General features: G+C 37.9%; 4 protein-coding genes across 5 annotated transcripts; 1 reads left to right on the plus strand and 3 right to left on the minus strand.

Moving 5' to 3' along the window:
* Window positions 1–616: 616 nt before the first annotated feature.
* Window positions 617–2,151, minus strand: LOC129235527 (tRNA:m(4)X modification enzyme TRM13 homolog). The gene is made up of 2 exons (XM_054869415.1): window positions 804–2,151; window positions 617–745 (listed from the first exon to the last, which is right to left on the minus strand). Exons 1-2 carry the CDS (start codon window positions 2,111–2,113, stop codon window positions 694–696), a joined length of 1,362 nt encoding a protein of 453 aa, XP_054725390.1. The 5' UTR covers window positions 2,114–2,151; the 3' UTR covers window positions 617–693.
* A 1,089-nt stretch (window positions 2,152–3,240) lies between these two features.
* Window positions 3,241–4,549, plus strand: LOC129242581 (electron transfer flavoprotein subunit beta). The gene is made up of 2 exons (XM_054879311.1): window positions 3,241–3,440; window positions 3,615–4,549. The coding sequence occupies exons 1-2, from the start codon at window positions 3,390–3,392 to the stop codon at window positions 4,323–4,325; spliced, it is 762 nt and encodes a 253-aa protein (XP_054735286.1). The 5' UTR covers window positions 3,241–3,389; the 3' UTR covers window positions 4,326–4,549.
* Window positions 4,550–4,965: 416 nt separating this feature from the next.
* On the minus strand, window positions 4,966–6,748 carry LOC129242571 (caspase). Its single transcript, XM_054879301.1, has one exon. It carries the CDS (start codon window positions 6,454–6,456, stop codon window positions 5,479–5,481), a length of 978 nt encoding a protein of 325 aa, XP_054735276.1. The 5' UTR covers window positions 6,457–6,748; the 3' UTR covers window positions 4,966–5,478.
* A 6,431-nt stretch (window positions 6,749–13,179) lies between these two features.
* Window positions 13,180–14,365, minus strand: LOC129235528 (luciferin sulfotransferase). 2 transcript variants are annotated; one of them, XM_054869417.1, is made up of 4 exons: window positions 14,031–14,365; window positions 13,847–13,961; window positions 13,407–13,775; window positions 13,180–13,361 (listed from the first exon to the last, which is right to left on the minus strand). In XM_054869417.1, exons 1-4 carry the CDS (start codon window positions 14,363–14,365, stop codon window positions 13,230–13,232), a joined length of 951 nt encoding a protein of 316 aa, XP_054725392.1. In that variant the 3' UTR covers window positions 13,180–13,229. The 2 variants fall into 2 exon arrangements, with proteins under 2 accessions (XP_054725392.1, XP_054725391.1); XM_054869416.1 differs by having other exon boundaries at window positions 13,180–13,775.
* Window positions 14,366–22,246: the final 7,881 nt, after the last annotated feature.

Consider the following 22,246-nt stretch of genomic DNA (forward strand, 5'->3'; position numbering starts at 1 on the left):
TACTTGCTGCGCTTTTTATTTTTATTGTGACGACGTTTGTTTACAAATTTTATTTCGTTTTCATTTGTCATGAACTGCTATAACTTTCGCGCCGCTCAACCACAGCTGCTACAGCCTTTCAACGTCTATTCATTCATTAATGCCTCCATTCATACTTTCGCTCGGTAGAATATGAGCACTTGATTGTGTTTCCTGTTGGTGTGGGCGTTAAGTCGCGCTCTTTAGCGAATCAAAATTAATTGTGAGTGCAAAAAAGTTGTGAAGGGATTGTTGCAAATTAATTGCAATTGGTACTAGCGAGTAACTGACCGCAAGTAAGGGATTTTAAAACGGAAATCGCAATGCCATGCACACACACACATACTTGTGCATGATAGCGGGATCAACAAGATTTGTAAGCCCAAACAGCCGAGTTTGTTCTTGCTTTAATTTCAATGAAATAAATTATACCTAACGATTTAAAAATAATATTATACTTGTTAAAAATATGATAGGCACCAAATAAAAAAAGATATACATAAATAACAAAAATACCTCGCAAGATGTTGCTTGATGCTCCATTAGCGATTGAGCACACAATTATTGCATACATTTAGGCATTGCGCAAAAAGCTACGAACTTTTAGTTTTGGTGTTATATTTAAAATTCTGTATATCTCAATTAATTTAAGTGCTAACAACTAGACAGACATCCTTAATTTTGAGAGCTGGAGCATTCCTTTCCATCCCCGTGACATTTAGAAGCACTGAAAAAAAGTTTATTGTGAAAAAAATCAACCGAAATAAAATTTATTTCATACTTACCCAACTTTTCTTGCAAGCAGGCAGACATTTTCCAATGTCACATCGCGTGCTACGTAGTACTTTAAAACAGCTTCGTAGCCATGCTCTCTCAAATATTGCAGCCGCCCATAGTCAAGTATACGTTTGCACATGTCACCAACACGTTCTCGCTCAGCCAAACACAATCGCTGCGTGACGTTGGCATCCACTACATCTTCGGGTTTTTGTGATTGTTCCTCCAGCGCGCGCCTGCGCTCACGGCTCATACCGGTGCCACAAATTGCCCAACTAGCCATTTTAGTAATGACAGCAAAGTCTCGACTCGTCAATTCATGTGCCTGGAAATAGCTTTTGCCCACATAGCTTTGCCAATCGCAGCGATGGTGACAACAAAGTGCTATGAGTACGAATTCAGTATCTGGCGCTTTTTTATCTGCATTCTCACAACCAGGTTGCGTTATACAACGCAACGTCAAATCTGTAGCAGCACCACATAAATGCTTCGATACCGCTACACAGCGCCGAGTGCGCTGCAGCAGTTCCAGACTGGCCATTCGAAAGTCAGCAATGTCAGCACGTATGCGGTGTACCAACGACCGATCTTCGATCTTATTGTCTTTTTTGTGACGCAGAGACATGCGGTCAACAAGCACTACCTGAGAAGCAGGTAGTGATTCCAGCAATTGAGCCAAATAAAAGGCAAGATGACCCTTTCCGGCACCAAACTCTATATAACTTGTGCTTGGTTGCAATTGTTGTTCGCTGTCAAGTATTCCCAGTAGTGCGGCTGCCTGTATGATGTGTTTTCTCGCCTCAGGGCCATATTCAGATTTTGCCAATTCCTCGTCCAATAACTTATGCTGCAAGCACACAGCTTCGATGGTATTTTCGACATATTTGGCATAAAGCTCTTTTACAGTTGCTACTATTTTGTAGAATTCTTCGTCAGGTAAATCGTGTATCCTTAGTTTGCTATAATCGGGGCACGCATTAGTTTCCGCATCTGTATTTATACCTTTTTCTATGTAAGCCGGGGAATCACCTTTGTCGCGCGCATTACAAATTTTAAGATGCTTTTGTAGTTTTTTCTTAAATACTGTATGTTTGGCGTCTAATGGGCATGGGATGCGCACGTTATCATCGCATGCGGTTGTATCTTGCGGCGTTTGCAACTCAACCGCTGGCTGATGCTCCCCACAATACTTCTGCCCCGCCTTCACTGTCATTTTACAGAAACGTTTCTTGCGCTGCACCCAATGTGCGCAATTTGGATTATCCTCACAGACATTTTCACTTATTTTTAGTTTTTTTGCCACAACTTCGGAGCTCATTTCTTTATTTACGTATTCGATTTGTTTTGAATGATTAACGTGTCAGAAACCAGCTGTTCTGTTACAGGGTGAACACAATCATTTTAAATCGAATACGCTTTTTAAATAAAGCACTAAATGCTAATATTCCAGTGGAGATTTCCAGTATTCCATCAATTTAGGAAGAGAGCATCTAAACCTTGCGAGTTAATTTTACAACCTAATTTTTGGCTTTTAAATTTGAATTTACTTGCTTTTATCAAATAAATGAGTAAGATTATAAAAACTGCAGAAACAAAATTAATTAGACAGTTTAACTTAGGCTAAAAAAGTATATTCAAAAAAAATTATGTTGTCATTCCACACTGCGTTACCGACGCTTTGTAATGATTCAGGATGCACTCGCACACAGCCTTGCACTTGGCGTTTACATAGGACAGTTTTGCAAAGGCAATAGCAATTTTTTACTTACACATTCACAATTCCCAGCTTGACTTTGTCTAAGATTTTTCGAAAAAAGTAAATTTGGAAAATGATTTGTCGTAAATGTCCCATTCGGTGACATTTCACTGACACTAACAGGAGTTGCTTAAAAATTATTTTTTTTTATAACTGTCTGGACGCCTAGAATACGCAAATAATTTTTTTCCTTTTATTCAGCTCATACGTATTTTCAATTTCTTCAGAGCATTGTCTTATGCTAGCCCGAGATAAGATACCACATTAATTAAATAAAAATAAAAAATGAAATTCGATAAAATATTTTATAAAGTTCTGCTAAAGTAAACAAAGTAATTTACAAAAACCAATCCGCTTTCGAACGTGACGCGAACGTTCAGAAAATCGTTTACTTCGGTATCACTGCTTCGGTATTGGGAGCTCAGTTCTTGCTGTTGTCACTTTTTGAGTAATCGACTATTTTGAGCACAAAACATCAGATAGTAACATAAACTCAATTATCGAGTTTCCAAAATATGAAATCGACGATATAAACATCCTGTAGGGATAGTTGCTGAAGTCGTTTATCTAATTCGACTATCACTAACAACTTGAAATTTTTATAAAGGTCTTATAAGATTACTACTAAAAATGTGATTTAGAAAATTAAACAAATTATAACAATCGATAGACTTTGATAGAAATACCATTTTTTTAGCTGGCAATACCATTGAGCGCTCAACCTTTGGACCTGTCACTTTTTGTTATCTTGTTTTTGTAGACTAGATCGTGAAAAGTTTATTGAATAAATTAATTCTCTCAAGTGCCTATTTTGAGTTTTATAATCAACGATTAAAATATGGCTCGTGTCCTGGTTGGCGTGAAGCGCGTTATTGACTATGCCGTGAAGGTACATAAACCAAAATAAATCAATTTCTTCCTGAATGAGATCTGTTTTTTAGCCCTTATCATCTGATTTGTTGCGTTTTGCGTAATCAGCAGCGCAGCAACTAGGCTAAGATGTATTCTGTTCACTGCTTTAAGAATTTTGATGCCCGTTATTTTAATAAAATGTTTTTTTTAGGTTCGTGTAAAGCCCGACAAGTCTGGTGTGGTCACCGAGGGAGTTAAACATTCAATGAATCCTTTCGACGAAATCGCGGTGGAAGAGGCTATCAAAATGAAGGAGAAGAAAATCGCCACTGAAGTCATAGCAGTTTCAGTGGGGCCAACACAATCTCAGGAAGTAATACGTACAGCGTTGGCAATGGGTGCCGATCGTGGCGTGCATGTTGAGGTGTCGGGCAAAGATTACGACTTATTGCAACCAATTCACGTCTCCAAAATTCTAGCGAAATTAGCCTTAGATGAGAAAGCCGATTTGGTAATCTTGGGCAAGCAGGCCATTGACGATGATAGCAATCAGACAGCGCAAATGACCGCCGCCATCTTAGATTGGCCACAAGGTACATTTTGTAATAAAGTCGAAAAAAGTGATGCTGGTTTGACTATCACGCGGGAAATCGACGGTGGTCTAGAGACCATAAAAACTAAGGTGCCAGCTGTGCTGAGCGCTGATTTGCGCTTGAATACACCACGTTACGCCACGTTGCCAAATATCATGAAAGCTAAGAAAAAGCCATTGAAGAAAACTACACCCAAAGACTTGGGAATCGATACAACACCACGCATCGAAATCGTCTCCGTCGAGGAACCACCTGTACGCCAGGCAGGCGCTGTGGTGCCTGATGTAGATGCGCTTGTCGGCAAGTTGAAGGAAGGCGGCCACGTCTAAACACGAATTAAATTAATCCAATGAAAGTCAAAAAGTGCATTTACAAAAGATATTCTGAATTTTTTTAACCAAACTTTATTTTTTATTCCTAAAATTTATGGAAAATTAAAAAAAACGTCCACACCTCTAATTTGCTATATGTGCTTGTGTTGCTGTATTTGTGTATAATCAATTGGCAGTAGATAATAAATACATATACATATATATTTAGATAGAAAATGGAACAGCTAATTAAATCTTTTAATTGACTTTGCGATTCGTGACTTTACTGGTATATGTAAGTTTAAGCATTGATTAATACTATTCTAACTCGTTCCCACGACAGTCGGTTCTACGTAACCGGAACGGCCCGTATTTATATCCGGGCAATGACTGTCACTTCAGCAGCATTCCCCGTATATGTATGGGGAATGTTTATGCTGCTACAACAAAAACTATTCTAACTCATGAAATTAGTGTATGTGCAAAACTGTTTGATTTTGCACAAATTTGGTGTTGGTGACTTATTTAATTCAATATCATTGTCATCCAATTACGTTAGAAACGACAGAATACTGCATCTTCCCCATAAACGGCATTATCTCGAGGTCAGGGTCTTTAAGCAAAACATTTAAGGAATTTTCTATGTAAAAAACGAGTGTTGATGTTAAAAAATGCGTTTATTTGTAATGGGACTTACAAATATAGTACATGGCAGACTTTCTCATATGTAGATACGCATATGGGGATAAAACTTGACTACAAAAGTAGAAATGCAAAATTTGGACATTATACGTCATACAAGTATAAAAATATCTAAACTACTTCTATCAGCACTTAAAAGGTGCTTACTATATGCAATACTTAGTTCCGTTTGAAACGACACCCTAATTAATGATTTAGGGGACGGAGAATACAAGGAGAAATTGACATGAGCATATAGTAGCACTTAAATGCATGTTCGTTTATAATCTTCATGAAGGTTAATTATACTAAAAGAATAAATTGATGAAAAATACCAAATGCCCAATAGCAATTAAATATAAAATTTGAATATTACTTAAGACTAAAATCTGAAGTGACGTCGAAATTCCTTATAAGTTCACGTTCGCTGGATTTGTTCGTTGACATAATATATATGTATATAAATAGATTTATAGAAGAACTATTGCATTTAACGCAATGCAGTTTTATCACTGAAACGCAAAATTCGCGTTAACATTGTGGTAATGCATGGAATTTGCTTTTGCTGATGCATTTCTGGATTGTCTGGAGTGCAAGACTCGAAGTCAACTGCAACACGTTGGCACACGAACGTTAATAATGTTAGTATATCTAGGCGTTTACCATTGGCTGCCAACTCGGCACACAGTGACTGCATAAACCAGGAGCCGCGAGTCGTATTGCGCCACGAGTAGAATCCTGGTATAGTTGAGTAAGCAATCAAGAAATCAGCATGCAACGGGATTTTATAGCTCATGGACGACTCCCCGTCGGTTTCGGTACGACTCGCCCGCTTCATAGTCACACCTGGATCGAGTCGATCACCTTGGCAGGCCTGTATGAAGAAGAGTTTGGGTTTGCCTCCCAAGCTAGGGCAGTGCTGCGGTGTAAAGTAGGCCCATATTTGATCCAATTTGTATTGCACATCCTTTGCGTAAATATAGCCAAGTTCACCATGTGAGAGTATGGCAACCAAAATGCAATCATTGTCCCTATGATCTTGTTGTGCGGCCCATTCTATATGTTGCTTCAACTGTTTTAAGCTGCAGTCTTTGAATACTTTCACATCAAAGTCCAGCTGCTTGAGTACGCGCGACAAATTATCACAGTCGACATTGGTGCCTGCGCGTGACTTCAACGTGGGTACCTCGAAATTTTCGTGATTGAAAATAAGTGCCATTCCACGATTCTTATGACGCATATTATATTCCGCTGCGTGTCGATCAGTGACCATGCGGGCGGTGTAACTGTGATAACTACTGCCATAACCATTTGCAAGCTGGCCTATAGCGCCACTGCCCGAAGCACCACTACCGCCACTAGCGCCAGCATAATAACCGCTGCTATTCGAAGGTGAAGGCGCACCAAGCGAACCGAAAGCGTCAGTTATATCGTTTGTTGTACCCACTTGATCCTCAGATATGTTCATTGTTGCGAAATGATTTGCTGCACCGTGTCTAATGATACAACAAAGGACTTGGTGTTGAGTATGCCGAAATATGAGCTGCTTTGAGGATCTCACTGAAGATGAGTCACTTTGTACTGATGTACTGGATTTGCACTTTGTTTAACTAAAAAAAAACACCGAGTTTTTACGTCCAATCGTTTGTGATGTCCGTTGTGTTTTGATGCTTTTTGCTTGCGCGTTGATCCATTCAAACGCTTGCATTTTCCTTTTGTTTGCCACCTTTCAAACCGTGCGACGCAGGGTTGCATGCATGTTGCAGAAACTTAAAAGCGAACGGTACGAGTTCAATAAATGTGGCGATGTTTGGATTGACGAAAAATAATTCGATGTTGAAGGAACTCGTTGGGCCCTACATTTTCCCTAAATATTTATGAGCAGCATATATGTATGTTGTTACAACAACTAAAAAAATAATAATACCAACATTGAAATTTGCTCAGCGATTTGGTTCTCTTTGTACCTTAAGAGGTTTGAAAAGTTAAAATATAACCTGGTATGGGTTATATTTATGAAGCAATGTAGCGAAATGTGATTTTGATGAAAATTATCAGTAGAATAGTTATACTATCCTTGTAAGGTGTATCAATAGCAAGGGTGCTAGATTTACCAAATTTGGGCCATAGCTATGGGGAAATTTCGGTGGCCGCTTCCAGGGAATTAGCCAACTAACGATCATTTCACACATATCTACACACTAGACCAATCATTCGTTGCTCAGACGTCAACGAAGTGCGAGTAAAATTTCAAGGCCATGTAACGTTTTGGGCGTTTTCGTTCCGCGAGAGAGAAAAAAGATATAACGTAGAGGAAAAGGAGAGAGAGAGAGCTATATCTTATATATATCTTAGATACATTTTAGGCTATTTTAACTGAGTTTTTCTTTGTGGTTGCTAATTTCTAGTGAGAAATAATACTGCCTACATTTTGGCGCTTGTTTGTTGATGCAAACTCGTAGGAAAATTATTTTTGGTGCCTACTTTTTGGCGCTATATTTCCTTGGTGCCTATTGTTAGGGGCCTTTTTTGGTCCTAATTTTTTTGACTTCTTTTTTGGTGCCTACTTTTTGGCGCTTATTTCCGATTCCTGCTTAGTGTTTGTGCTTACTATAAAGTGCTATCCATTCCGGCGTCGAAATTATTGGTATTGCCTTGCGGTAATTTGTGCCATTGCTGCGGTTCTGGAATCGCTGCGTTTGTGCGTTGTTGCCAACGTTGTTTGTGTCTGGAGTTTACCTACACCGGTCGACCCTTCTCCGCTTTTTATATTTGTCTATTTGTATTCTGTGCAAATGTTGTGAATTTATTTCGATATACATATATTCTTTCTCTCTCTCTCTCTCTCTCTCGGCTCCCTCCCTCTTTCTTTGTCTGCCTTGAAAGTTTCACTTCTGTTATGTGTATCACCAACGCAGTATTAGTATTTTCGTAAACAAACCGCTTTGTGACCGCAGTTACGTCAGCTCCTCAGCTGATTCTGTCAAATTCGGTGAGAGCCGGATAACGGTCTGTTATTGGCCACATCTCCTCAATTCTTTGCACCATGTATAAGTAGTGTGTGAATCACGATGTAAAGAAAGAGGAAAACATATCCGTAATCTATGACCAAAATTGAGTTTACGTATCTCGATTTATAATGGGTCAATTTAGTGCCCTAATTGTTATCAAACTTTACGTGAATGAGCCATGAGTGAGGAATGAATAGGGTATGCTTTAATAAAATATTATAAAGTGCATATCGAACTGAATTTGAAATATTAGATACATAATATATGTATGTGGCAACAACCAAAAACCGGCTAAGTCGAAAATCATACTTTCCAGAAAAAAAGCTTTAAGTAGCAAGAATTATAAAAAAGCCCATATGTTAAATCAATATATTTTGATCAAATTATATGCGAAGGAGGTAGGACTTTCACCTAATATGAGCCTTGTTAGTAAAAAGGCACAACTAAAACTGAAATCTTTCATAATTCATCTTAATCGGTTATTAATTGTGACCACTGAGATAATTTTTTCATCGAGTACTTAAGGGGACCCCCAAACAGTTTAATAAAGTGTTGCTGTACAATTAAGTGGTTGAGTATAGTTAGGTGACTTTGATCACTTCGAGACATACAAACATTGAACAGACTTTAAGATTAGATTATGGCTGTGTGCTTCTAAATTTTAGTACCTAAACTGGCATTTCCCTGGAGGTTTACAGCTTCAAGTTAGGTAAAAAGCAGCTAAATGTGTGACAACCTAAATGTTTTCTTTTTAAATTTGAATTTGTTTGCTTTTATTGAATGTATGCATATAAGTATGAAAGCAAAACGGTGAATTGGTAATTTTTTGCAATATACTAAATTTTGTGTCATTGCTCTTCGATTATTATAAAAATTGCTAAAAAAAAATCATTGCACACGGAACGCCCGCTGCATAGCCGACATTTCCCAGTGGTTTCGGAGTTTTCTCTAGTTGGGTAATAATTTAACGAACTCGTTCACAGCTTTAATTTTTCTTAGCTCTACCCAAGGCTCGCTAAATAGGTAACAACAGTAGAGCAATGCATTTTGTTCTTGTTTTAGGTCTCTAGAATGTCAAAACCTATAATCAAAAATTGACAGTTCAGAGTACTTTAAAAAAAAATTACAATTTAGGACAAAACAAAATTGTTTCGCTTTGATGCAACGCGAGAAATTCAGCGCTTTAGCCTAAAAAATGGATAAATTATGCAAAATAAAGCTAGTGAAATTTTTTTTATAATTTAGTAAAATTTACAATAATAATTGCATTTACTAAATTTATAATATACTTAACTCGGGTTTGAAATGTTTGAAATTATTTTATTTATTTTTATTATTTTATTATTTTTACATCTGATTATCGACTCATGCGAAAGGATGACAGTTGGCCATCTTTTCGCTTTGCTTTGGCGTTGCTCAAAAAATATAAATTACAATAAAAAAAATTAAGAAAAAATCCCATAGACCCACAAAAAATCTTTCTGCCCCGTAATGGACATAAAATAATTAAAAACTAAAAAAATTTAAAATGAATTTAAAATTAAAAACAATAAAAATAAATAAAATATTTCATCGACGACGAAAAAAATGTTTCTGCCGTATAATGAATATTAAAATAAAACCTAAAGATTATAAAAAAAGTTAAATAAAAATCGAAACAACACTTCTCATAGACTCCAAAAAAATAACAAAAAAGTAAATATTAAGAGAAATTTTCATCGATGGCGAAAAAATATTTCTCCCGTTGAATAAGTATTAAAATAAAACTTAAAAATGAAAAAAAGGTTTAGTAAAGGTCTTCATATGAATGCATGTATTCATAGCCAGCTGTCAAAAAGACGCGAATGCCAACTCAATGTCAAAGCTGTATGTAGACGGGCCTTTACACTTTTTCATCTAAACACTCACACAGCCATCAGCTTGAGCTGAATAAACCCTTGACAAAAATGCGCAAACCTTTGATCTGAATCGATTCCGACAACCTGAAGTTGTAAGCATAATGGGAGAGAATTAGAAATCCCTAAGCATTCGATTTTTGTGATGAAAAAGCTCCTCAGAAAAACCTTTTTTCGGCTTAAAACTTTAGGTCACTCCTTTTGTGAAAAAACATCAAGACGCACACCACAAATAGGAGAAGGAGCTCGGCCCAACACCTAACAGAAGTGTACGCGCCAGTTATTTATTTATTTATTTTAAATATTCGATTTGCTGCCTTTCCGGTTCGAAAGGAAAGCGGAACTTCAGAGCATCGGACCCGACCGTAAAGTCGTTTCCGATTAGTCGAAGGTGTTCTTTCTATCTGTTTTGCATGCATCGTTACACCCGCACACACACGACCATTTTTTCTAATCGGATCCGACAAAAAAGTAGTTTCCGATTATCCGAAGGGGCTTCCTCTATGGGTTTTGTGTGGATCGCCGCAAACTTAAATTAATTTCATTTACATTTTAAAATAATGTGCGAAATTAATATTATCTATTGAAAATACCCATGTTTATGGGATGGCCCACAATAAGGATATCATGGATGTGGCTTGTGATAAAGTATGAGCTTTCATATTTACGGACCGGGCGTCTGCCGAAAATGATGACTGAAGACGAAGATGACATTATTTTATTAAATTAGTAACGATGGAGGGCGTATATGGCCATGACATTTCCCCAGTCGGTGAACTAAAGTAATTTGAAAATTGTTCTCTTATGTGACGGCCGATATTTGTTAATTTGTTTTTTGGTCATACAAAGAAATTGTCACCAAAATAGTTAGTAAGAAAATCTTCGAAATTGCAGCTCAGTCTATAAATGAAAACTGGGTGTTCTTCGAAGGACTTTGCCGCAAAAACAATTATGCATAATATCAACGCTTTAGAGGGCAAACATCGGGCATCCATTTTGTTGCCAACTGTTCAATATAATTGGCGCGCAGAGAGTGCTGCGTTGTTGAAGGTATTATTCGGAGGTTTTAGCAACGACTTGCGCAAATTGTCTACAATCCAATTTATTCAATTTTGTCCAATTTATTCAGGAATGACCTGACAACGCAAATATTCAAATAAAGTTGAGGGTATTTTGGAAAAACTGCGTACTAAGCACATCACAGGCTCGAGTATTTATATGAGCAAACTAAACCAAATGTATTCGGTATAAAGCTTTTTACGACTCAAGTCCTGCCGGTCAAGCTGTTTTGGGCCCCAAAGGAAAAAGTTGGTTGAAAGTAAATGAAAAAAACTTGCACAACCATCTTAAGTTCACGCGTTGAGCATTATAAAGTTTATAGACTTCAAAATAACAGAAAATGGCATTTCTTCGGTTTTATCGCTTGATTTCTTAGGCTACGTTCCGCTGAAAGACATTCACAATTGAAAACTTAAACCTATATACATATAAATTTCAAAATCTGCGTATGTTCAGTCGAATTAGAAAATGGAAAACTTCTAATAACGGCTCGGTAGTCTAGCATAAGTGCACTAGCCCGGTTTTCGCACTTTTCCAAATTTACCTACTTTCCATGTTTCTAAAAAAAAACAAAAAAAAAAACAAAGTGCGTCTAGCGTAGCGATAAAAAAGTGAAACTTTCAAGGCAGACAAAGAAAGAGGGAGAGACCCGAGAGAGAATGAGAGAGGGAGAGAGAAAGAATATATATCGAAATAAATTCACAACATTTGCACAGAATACAAATAGACAAAATTTATAAAAAACGGAGAAGGGTCGACCGGTAAACGCCGGGCACAAACCGTGGCACTACTCCGAGCGTTTATCACCCGCACAAACGCAGCGATTCCAGAACCGGAGCAACGGCACAAATTACAGCAAGGCAATACCAATAAAAAACAACGGAAAATATCCTTAAAATTCTCACTATTTAAGACTTGTAGCGGCATCTACGCTGTCAGAAATCAAAATAGATTAACGAAACTAACGCAAGACTGAGTCTTGTCGAGGCTCTATGCTCCCGAGAGGAGTGAACAAGGAACAAAAAAATAACAATGAAAGCAGTGTCGATGAAAGCGATAACAAAAATACCGCATACCAATTTCAAAACACTCAAAAATATTGTAACGCTTTTCAAATAAAAAAAAAAAATAATAAAAAAAGTTAAACTTTTTTGCTTTTTAAATTTTATGGACTAATAAACGAAAAATCAGTTTTAAGGATAACGTCGGTTGCGTGTTCGCAAAGACTGTAGCTTTTTTTATTTAGAGGCTCATTTGACTTTGTACTTATGCAGAGTAACTGGCGTTAAGGTCGTTGTTCCCCCAATAGTCGGCTCTACGCTGCCGGAACGACCCGAATCTATAACCGGTCAGGGCTGTTTCTGCAGCAGCATTCTCCGTATATGTATGGGGAATATTTCTGCTGTTCTAGACTAGACCGTATAAGAAACGAGGAGATAAGAACGCAGGCAGGGGTGACCGACGTTGTAAATTCATAAGAGCCAGAAGACGATCCATGCTCGTGACATGTGACACGAGCCCCTAGCATACGGTTGATAAAAGTAGCTCGAGGCGGGATACCAGAAGGAAGAATACGACCAAGAAGACCACCAAAACGATGGGCAGAAAGTTTGATATCTATTTCAGCAGAAAATCAATCACAACAATGATATGAGACTTATGCATTATATTGTACAGGAATGTACAAAAATTTATGTGTAACATCCCTAAATATGAAAATGTATTTATGTATCAATGTATGTATATATGTAAACTTTAATGTATAAATATGTACAATATGTATTCAAATTTTTGTGTAAAGAAAAACAGGCAAAGCCAGAGCCTATAATAATAACCAGCTCACAGCGAATTTTAAGAATTCAGCTGATTTACTGACGTAATACGGGATATGACAGCTCTTTGTTTATATAATAGCAGAGGCCACCGAAAAATGAGACTGTGTTGGTGATATACGAAGAAATCAGCGTAACCACTAAGCATGCTACTTCGTTGTCGTCAGAAGAACGACTGATTGAAAGAGAGTAAGATTAAATTACCACAGAAATTTAAACGAACACCAAAACCTTACAGTAAATAATTTTTTAATTTTTTCCGCCATTTGTAAATTTGACCCCTCTCGCATTGACATTAATTAGTTCACATTATCATGAGTTCACTGCATTTAATTACATATTTCCCCTTGTAAATAGATGTACATACATATGTACGCACTAGATGCAGATATATGTAAATTTATATAAATATTAACGCATTTATTGCACACAATTCCACTTAAGTTACTGATACTCAAAAACCAGCTCACTCCCCTTGCAATTTCTCTCAATCCACTCATCGAAGCGCTTTGTTGCATCCGTTGAAAAATAATTTCGCCAATCGCCGATTTCACCCTTCCGAATGAATTTACTTCTCTCGCCATTATTAACATTTTCGGAGTTATTGTTTTGCCCATCGGCGACATTCTTCAACAAAGGCTCCAAATTCACCGCAGGATTCATCTGCATTTTATCAAATTTCAGATGTTCACAAATCCGTGTCAAATCCTCGTCGGTGAGTTGATAGTCGATATCGAGAAATTCAGCACAACGACGCACAATTTTTGGCAAATCGCGTTTCATATCCTCGTACTTCAAAAATAAGATATTGGGCTCATTTCGGCGATGCCAGAAGGGCAAGACATGATTCCAGTAGGAACCCATGGGCGAACGTTCATCCAGAAAGAGGTCTAAGAAATCATCGAAGGGCCCTTTCAAACCATGCACCAACTTACAGTAGTAGTAGAAGGAGACGCACAGGTCCTTGGGATTGCGCGCGGTGTATATGATCTGAAAGAGGGGAGGTGTGATTACCGTTAAAAGCGGGTTGATTATTCTAGTTTAAATTTCCCACCACTTACTTTCGGTTTGACAGTTTCAAATCCGCGCGGCAGTAAATCCAATGTAAGATGCGAACGACCAAATCGTGGACGTGGCATATCGCGCACGACATTAACGGTATTACCAATTGAGTTGCTATAAAATTTACAAAAAAAAAAATTATGTGCACTATAAATTCTTCTAGCGGCGCGCGCTTCTACTTACGTGACCCACTCATGATGATCCTCGCTGAACAGCGCTGACAGCTCAATCAATGGCGAACGTAACTGTTGCATCTGCTTTGCGCCCTCGAAATCCAATTTATTGCCGAGTAACCAAATCATTTCTTGTGCCCACGTTGAGCCAGTACGCGGATATGAGATCATCCACACATCGTCCTCATAGATGGGCAAATCGCGTATCGACTCCGAAATGTTCATAAATTTACGTGGCAGCACCACATGGCCGGGCAGCACCTCAATGAAGCACTCCTTTTTCGGAAAGAGCGCATCGATGCGCACGGCAATGTCTTTATCCAACTCTTTGAATGTTAGTTGCATCGTGCGTATTTGTTTTTGCAAGCAATGTAGGCTATGTCACATCCGTTGGCGTTGACGTCTCACGCGCAACTGTTGCAAATGCATTTCGAAACGGGAGAAATCGTAGCGATTGCCGTGATGTTGCAGTTCATGGCAGGTAGGAGGTGACGCTGCTGCAAATTTGCAGGCTCGAGTGTGTGTGTGCTTAATTGTATGTTTTGGAGGAAATCTGTGGAAATGGCAGTGAAAGCAAAAGCATTTTGCGCAAGACACTGGCTTTTCAATTAAATTGTTCGCAGTTACGCCGGGAGCGATTGCAATTGGATTCACCATAAACCGGTTAAATTGCAGGTGATCGCAAGTAAATCTGCATGTGTTGGTATACTTTGTATGTACGCGTACGTATGTAGGGTCATGCACAAATGAAAATTTGCTAAAAATCAGAAATCTTTCTCCACGAATGCGTTTTACACCTCGCACCAGTAGCTTTAAAAACTGGCCTCCTTCCTGCTCAAGTAAATGGCAGTCATTGATGAATTGAAGCAATTAATAGCGGTCCATAACCTGAGGTTAATAGGACAATTATTCTTTACCCTCCAGTAAAAGCGTTAGAGTATCCAAATTTAGAAAAAAATTCAGCATTACACATTGCGCGACTGCTTTCAAACTAACTATATTAGTAAAATAGCGGGCATGGAGTAGCGCCAAGAATGATAGTTTACAAGATTTCGGATTGACGTAAATGTAGATAAAGCGAGTGAGAGAACTAAAAAGTAAAGATTTGTAACTAAAAAAAAGTAAGGTTAGACTAATGCCTTAGTTTATCGATGCATTCTTCTCTTACTAACCCACGTCGAAAATTGTGGAAAATATTGTAATGCCACTTCTTTGCCGAGATGACCATCATTCGGAAGTGCCCGGAATCCAGTATCTCGGCATGAAACACCAAATTATTAAAAAAGTTTTTTCTAAAAGCGGTCGCCCATCGGCAGGCAATAACAAACCTTCGAGTGTATTTCTGTCACGAAAAGGCTGCTCATAAAAAACCAACTGCCGTTTGGTGTCAGTATGAAGCTGTAGATCCCTCTATTTATTGAATAATATCAGGACGTACATACGCACATAGGAGCAGGAACGCGGCCAAACACCCAACAAAGAATGCACGCCTTGGTGCCTGACAAAACTAGAAGTGCCCAAGGCCAGATATAAAGGATCCGCCATATAACTTTACGGAACTAAAAATGCTATAAAAAAGAAACTATTCAATATTTTTCCAAACTGTTTTTTTATTTTGAAGTACAATCCTTCCGGTTAATGATGGAACACAACTTCATTCATATGGCTGCTTCGGCTAGCCATGCATCAATTGTTGCTGGTTTGTTGGCATAACACTGGTCTTTGACGGCACACCAAAGATAATAATCCAACGGCGTCAAATCGCAGCTCCGAGGCGGCCAAACGATATCAGAATTTCGCCTGATAATGCGATCTTCGAAGACAGTGCGCAACAGATTGATCGTAGCATTCGCTGTGTGGCAAGTAGCGCCATCTTGTTGGAATTAAATGCCACCAATATCCTCCTCTTCAATTTCCCGGAACAAGAATTCGTTCAACATGGCCCGGTAACGCTCTCCATTGACGGTTGCGGGCACTCCTCGCTCATTTTCGAAGAAAAAATGGACCAATCATGCCTCTCGACCAAAATCCGCACCAAAAAGTGACTCGTTGTGAATGCATCGGCTTTTCTTCGAGTGCGTGCGGGTTTTCTGAGCCCCAAATGCGGCAATTTTGCTTGTTAACATACCCGCCGAGGTAGAAATGAGCTTCATCCGAAAAGCTTTTCTTCTTCCCATTGCCGTACGTAATTTTCGTATACATTCTGCATTATTACCATGATTTTCAAAGTAATGTCGCAATATTTCCCAGCGTTCTTTGAGCGTATACACAACCATTTTCGTTCAGCGGAAGAATAAAACTAATTTTCTGTCAAATCAGATGACAGCTAAGTGTTACCATTCTTCAAATAATACCTAGTTCAAATCCGTAACGATAGATGGCGGGCCCTGTATATGTAGATAGCAACTGTCTGCGTTTTCCCTGTCATGGAGTTGGTCCATACCGAAGTCCATTTTTCAATGAATTTATCAAACCACTACGTCAAATCCTTACCTTTTGATGGCAACTATTGCAGCCAACTTTGACTTGGGACATTTGCTTGACTTGTCTTACATTGGCAAAGGCCACTGGCTGGTTGCTGGCAGACAAGGGCTGGTAACACTGCCACTCAAGAGATGTGATAGCAGCCGCAGGGTAACCCCACATCTATCAATATCTGTAATTTTCGTGATCTCTTTCAACTCTCAACATATCTTTTCAAAACAGTACCAAGCAAATCTTTTCGGTAAGTTCGTATGTCAGGCCCGACGAGAGGGGGGGGATCGGGTACTTTTTCCCCCGGGCCCGGAGTTTTCAGAGAGGCCCGGACTCGAGATTATACGTATTTATATGAATTAGACATCACTGGAAAGGGCCCGCATTTGCAATTTCCCCCCGGGGCCCGGATTTTCCCCCGGGGTCCGGGTATGCTCTCTACGGCCCTTTCGTATGTAAAAACCATCAAGGTGAGTTCTCAAACTAAAAAATGACGGTTGCAATTAGCGGATCCCATCTGACAAGTAATAAACAAAATATTTTATTTCTGTTAATAAAATAGCAAACAAGGCAAAAAGGTCTCAATCACATTAATTTCAGCATTTAGCAAAACACGAACTTATGTTTACAAAATATCTATATGCAATATATTGGGTTGGCAACTAAGTAATTGCGGATTTCACTCATAGATGGCTTCAGTTGAATTTTTAGGTTTGCAGATATTTGTACTATGTAAAACACATTTTGTTATTTGATAGTTGGCAGTTCAGCTGTCAACCAGTAAAAAAAGTTTTTTGATCGGTTGCGTAGTTTTCGTTTGGCGTTCGTTGGGAAAATGGAAAATCAAAAGGAACATTTTCGTCATATTTTGCTTTTTTATTTCGGTAAAGGGAAAACCGCATCGCAAGCTCATAAAAAGTTATGTGCTGTTTATGGTGAAGAAGCCTTAAAAGAACGGCAGTGTCAAAATTGGTTTGCCAAATTTCGTTTTGGTGATTTTCCACTCAAAGATGAAAAACGCTCTGGTCGCCCAGTTGAAGTTGACGACGCCTTAATCAAAGCAATAATCGATTCGGATCGCCACAGTACAACACGTGAGATTGCAGAGAAGCTTCATGCATTGAAAATCACTTAAAACAACTTGGCTATGATCAAAAACTCGATACATGGGTTCCTCACGAATTGAAAGAAACGCATTTAACGCATTGCTTTAACAGCTGCGATTTGCTAATGAAACCTAATGAAAATGATCCATTTTTAAAACGACTGATAGCTGGCGATGAAAAATCTGTTGTTTACAACAATATCAAGCGGAAAAGATCGTGGAGCAGGTCAGGTGAACCAACTCAAACAACATCAAAAGCTGATATTCATCAAAAGGAGGTTTTGTTGTCAGTTTGGTGGGATGTCAAAGCAAACCGAACGATCAATTCTGATTTCCACATTGAACAATTAATGAAATTAAACAATGCAGTTGAAGAAAAGCGGCCCGAATTGACAAATCGAAAAAGTATTGTATTCCATCATGACAATGCAAGGCCACACACATCTTTGGCCACTCGGCAAAAATTATTGGAGCTTGGTTTTGATGTTTTGCCACGTCCACCATATAGGCCTGACCTTGCACCATCTGATTATTTTTTGTTTCGACCCTTACAAAACTCCCTGAATGATTAAAATTTCAATAACGATGATGATATCACATCGTACCTGATTCAGTTTTTTGCTAATAAAAACCAGAAATTTTAGGAACGTTGGGTTATGATGCTGCCTGGAAGGTGGCAAAAGGTCGTTGATCAAAATGGGCAATACATTACAGAATAAAGTTATTAAGTTCCTTGAAAAAATTGCTTTTGATTTTCTAAAAAAAATCCACAATTACTTAGTTGCGAACTCAATATATTTCAGCAGTTTTACCTTGCTAGCGGCACCATCCATCGGCATAGAGCTGACCTGCAGCACAGGATAATCGCTCACTTGCTCCTTGATCGAGGAGCAGATGGATCTTTCAAATTTTTCTTTCCACATAAAAAGTGGGCTATCATTCTTCAAAAAACATTTCAAATGCTTTATACAATTTTCAGCAATGCAAATTTGAGGAAATACCTATACCTGTATTGTCAAAGTTCTGCTTTTTTGTGCCGAAGTCGAACCAAAACTGAACTGAACTTTTTGGCGGAATATGGCTGAAATTGAAGTCGAGGCTCGTTCGTTCTCTAACAATAACTAAGCAAATAAAAGTGAAATATCCAGTTTTTTAAGAAAGATTTCGATTCTAATAAGAGCGTTTTTGCCTATCTTGAACAGTTATAGACGCATTTTGCAGCACAGATAAGTATATGTATGACACCAATGAAGGAACCGTATTTTTTTTAAATTCGTATGTTATACAAAAAGACGTATATGAGGCTGCTTCAGGCTTCGGTTTTGTTTCGATTGACGAAGTTGCGTTTATCTAAAATATACAGGGTGCGTCTCTTTTATGTCGGTATGAAAACATTGAATAACTTTGAAAAAAAAAACCACTAATTTGTGTAAGTGAGGTATTTTTATTTGGTTTGGTTATTTACAATTTGTTAAAACTATTTTTTGAATACAATATCAAGCAAGTTTCCACCTTTATTAGCAATCACAAAGAGCGATCTTTTTTCTGCGTTTGTCATCACTAGTCAAGCATTTCGGGTTTTATAGCGTCGATTTCGGCACGAATGTTTGCCTTAAGCTGGCCAATAGTCTGCGGCTTGTTGGCGTAAACCTTACTTTTCAGGGTTAAGTCAGGTGATCTGTGGGGAAAGTCGATATCGCCTCTTTTTGACACTACACGCCCCGGGAATTTTCGTTGCAGAAATTCAATTGTTGCATTCGCAGTGTGGCATGGTGCACCGTCTTGTTAAAACCAGTAACCGTCTAAACCTTTCACACGAATTTGCGGGCAGACATAATGAGTCAACATTCATCGATATCGGTTTCCATCGGCCGATCCGTTTTCCCAAATGCCGGCCCAAACAGTTACTTTCCGGTCATGCAATGGCGTTTCATGGATCTCGTGTGGATTCTTAGTTCCCCAAATGCGGTAATTTTGTTTATTCAAGCTGCTAGAGAGGTTAAAATGTGCCTCGTTAGTCATTAAAATTTGCTTTCAAAAATTGGGTTCAGTGTCACCATTCGAGCGACTATTTGGTCGTATTCCAAGCGAAGTGAATGGTCTGTCGGCAATATTCTTTGTGTCAATTGCACTTTATACGAAAAAAAATGTAAATCATCCTTTAAAGTGCGCCGCATTGTGGTTTCACTGACGTCAAAATGCTGAGCGCGACGACGATACGACACAGTTGGCTCCAGGGTAATGCTCTCACTTTTTGTGTTTTTGCAAAATAAAAAATTTTCAACTATAGTACTTTTTTGCTATTGTTTGTACATGAAGTCGCTCGTGCAAGTAATGACAATCATTTTGAACTCAGAATCATTAAAATCGGTGCATTTTTGACTAAGTTATCAGCATTAAAAAAAAAAATTCTTATATAATTAAAAAAATCGATTTTGAGCCGAAAAACAAAATTGCCGAAAAATCTTGAAAACAATTTTTTTCGGGCGAACAAAAAAATACGTGTGTCATTATTTTGACCAGAGAGCAACATATTGGAGTTACATCAAAATCGAATAGTCCGGTTGAATTGAAATGGAAAGCATCAGAGTACGTTTTTAATAACCTGAAAATAATTAATTTTATAGAAAATAGAGCAAGTAACTTCAGCTGTTACGTCATTTCACGTATTCGAACACTCGCCCAATTGATATTGACCACACCTTCTGCATTTTTTTCTCCATGCGGAATATCTTTACGAAATCTTTGCTATTCAGGTTATTCGGAAATTTAGTTTGCTGGGTTGTCTCAAAAGTATGTAAGTGTGTGCTTGGCTACCTTTCACCAATTTTTGATTCTTTTCTCATTGCGTTTGTTTGTGTGTTCACAAAAAGTAGGTGAACAATTTGCATAAATTCTATTTTCGGTCGTTTGATTACGCGGAGAATACCAAAATTACGTGTGAGACTAACTTCCAATTCAGCGCTCTCTGGTTTTACTCAAGGGCTGCCACTTGAAACGCAAGCCATACTTACATACATATACCTACATAGTATATGCATAAGCTCCTGATCGTGTATGTGTTTATACGCACCAAGTACAGTAGGTTGCCAAATTATTACAGACATTTAAATTTTTTTTTCATTTTCTTACTGTTACTTTTTTTTATTTTACTGTAGTTGTAATACTGATAATTGAATTTTACTACATTTTGTCTACCAGCATAGGCCGAGGCTGCCACAGAAAAAAATGTATTCTCCATTACCAAAGCAAGATAGCAGAGATATTGCAGGTGTTTCCAAATCAGCTGTTGATAGAATAAGACAATTTGATCGCTCAAAACTAACCTATTTCGTTTAGGACATAAGATAATATTGGAAGAAAACGTATAAGAATAGCAGATTTGAGCAGACAAATTCGGGTCACATTGCCTACAACATTGGAAAAAGACTGCACAGAGAACTCACTGTGAGCACTACGTCAGATTTATCAGTTTCATAGCGAACTACGTAGCGGAGATTTACATGCCCAAAACCCTATTTAGCAGTATTCCGCCAACATTTATGGGCACTGCTGATACTGTCGCAAAGAGAACAACCAACACAGCCTAGGTTTACAAACTCTTAAGTTGCCAACACTTATTGGTGAGGAATTCTTTTCCATGCATGAGCCAACATCCGGGCATAAAGTAAGAAAGGTTACCGAGTTTTCGAGAGGCCATAAAATACATACCTACCACTTGCGATTCCACTGACATGAACCCAATCTATGGGAGATAACCAAAGCGGAAATAGTCATAGACGTAGTAGTACTGACTTCAACACTTCTGTTTAATTAAGTAAGAGGAAAAGAAAATCCATTATTTTTTCGGTACATGGGTTTATCTACCGCGTAAAAATCATCTATTGTGTAAAAATTTTACGCAAAATTAATGGATCTACTATTTCTCCAAACTATCTTAAAATACTTGTAAGTCGCGCGTGCATTCAGTGTTGGATATTTAACCGAGTGGCGTGTGTCTTGATGTTGTTCCACAGATGGAGAGAACTACACTTTTACTAAAGGACTTAAAAGTTGTTATACACACACAAAACCATTCATTCGGTAGCTACAGCGCAAAGTGATCGAGATGGTCGATCTTGCGAGATTTGATTCGAATCTTAAAGAAAAAATGGGCAAAGGTCTTTTTATTTTCATACAAATTTTTACAACAAAAAATTTTATTAAAAAGTAGTTTAAAATAAAAGAAATATAATTTTAAAATTAAAAAATTATATAATATATTAAAAACTAAAAAAAAAAAATTATATTAAATTAGAAAATTAAAAATTTATACAAAAAAAAAAAAATTATTATAATTTTAAACTAATTTTTTCGATAATAATAAAGGAAAAGAAAAATAATTTTAAAATATTAGGAGCGCAACTAAGTTCTCACTGTTTTTTTTTTGATGAAAATACAATTTTATTTAAAAAAAATGGTTACAATTGAATGATTGAAAGTATTGTCCATCGCTGGCTACTATTTTTTCCCATCTTTCTGGTAGATCTCGTATACTGTCGCAGTAAAACTGTTCATCTTTGGAGGCTATCCACGGATCAAGCCATTTTTTGATGTCTTCATATGAATGGAACTGATGGTCAGCTAGACCATGTGCCATCGATCGG

This window comes from Anastrepha obliqua, chromosome 1 (genome assembly GCF_027943255.1).
Source record: "Anastrepha obliqua isolate idAnaObli1 chromosome 1, idAnaObli1_1.0, whole genome shotgun sequence".
In the NCBI taxonomy this organism is placed as follows: Eukaryota; Metazoa; Arthropoda; class Insecta; order Diptera; family Tephritidae; genus Anastrepha; species Anastrepha obliqua.

Excerpts from the sequence above, each read along its gene's own strand:
- LOC129235527 (XM_054869415.1), bottom strand. The coding sequence starts at position 2,113 with ATGAGCTCCGAAGTTGTGGCAAAAAAACTAAAAATAAGTGAAAATGTC. Across the intron at positions 746-803 it reads CTGCTTGCAAGAAAAGTTGG|TGCTTCTAAATGTCACGGGG; the intron begins GTAAGTATGAAA and ends ACTTTTTTTCAG.
- LOC129242581 (XM_054879311.1), top strand. The coding sequence starts at position 3,390 with ATGGCTCGTGTCCTGGTTGGCGTGAAGCGCGTTATTGACTATGCCGTG. Across the intron at positions 3,441-3,614 it reads TTATTGACTATGCCGTGAAG|GTTCGTGTAAAGCCCGACAA; the intron begins GTACATAAACCA and ends TGTTTTTTTTAG.
- LOC129242571 (XM_054879301.1), bottom strand. The coding sequence starts at position 6,456 with ATGAACATATCTGAGGATCAAGTGGGTACAACAAACGATATAACTGAC.
- LOC129235528 (XM_054869416.1), bottom strand. The coding sequence starts at position 14,365 with ATGCAACTAACATTCAAAGAGTTGGATAAAGACATTGCCGTGCGCATC. Across the intron at positions 13,962-14,030 it reads GATCATCATGAGTGGGTCAC|CAACTCAATTGGTAATACCG; the intron begins GTAAGTAGAAGC and ends TAAATTTTATAG. Across the intron at positions 13,776-13,846 it reads TTGAAACTGTCAAACCGAAA|ATCATATACACCGCGCGCAA; the intron begins GTAAGTGGTGGG and ends CCCCTCTTTCAG.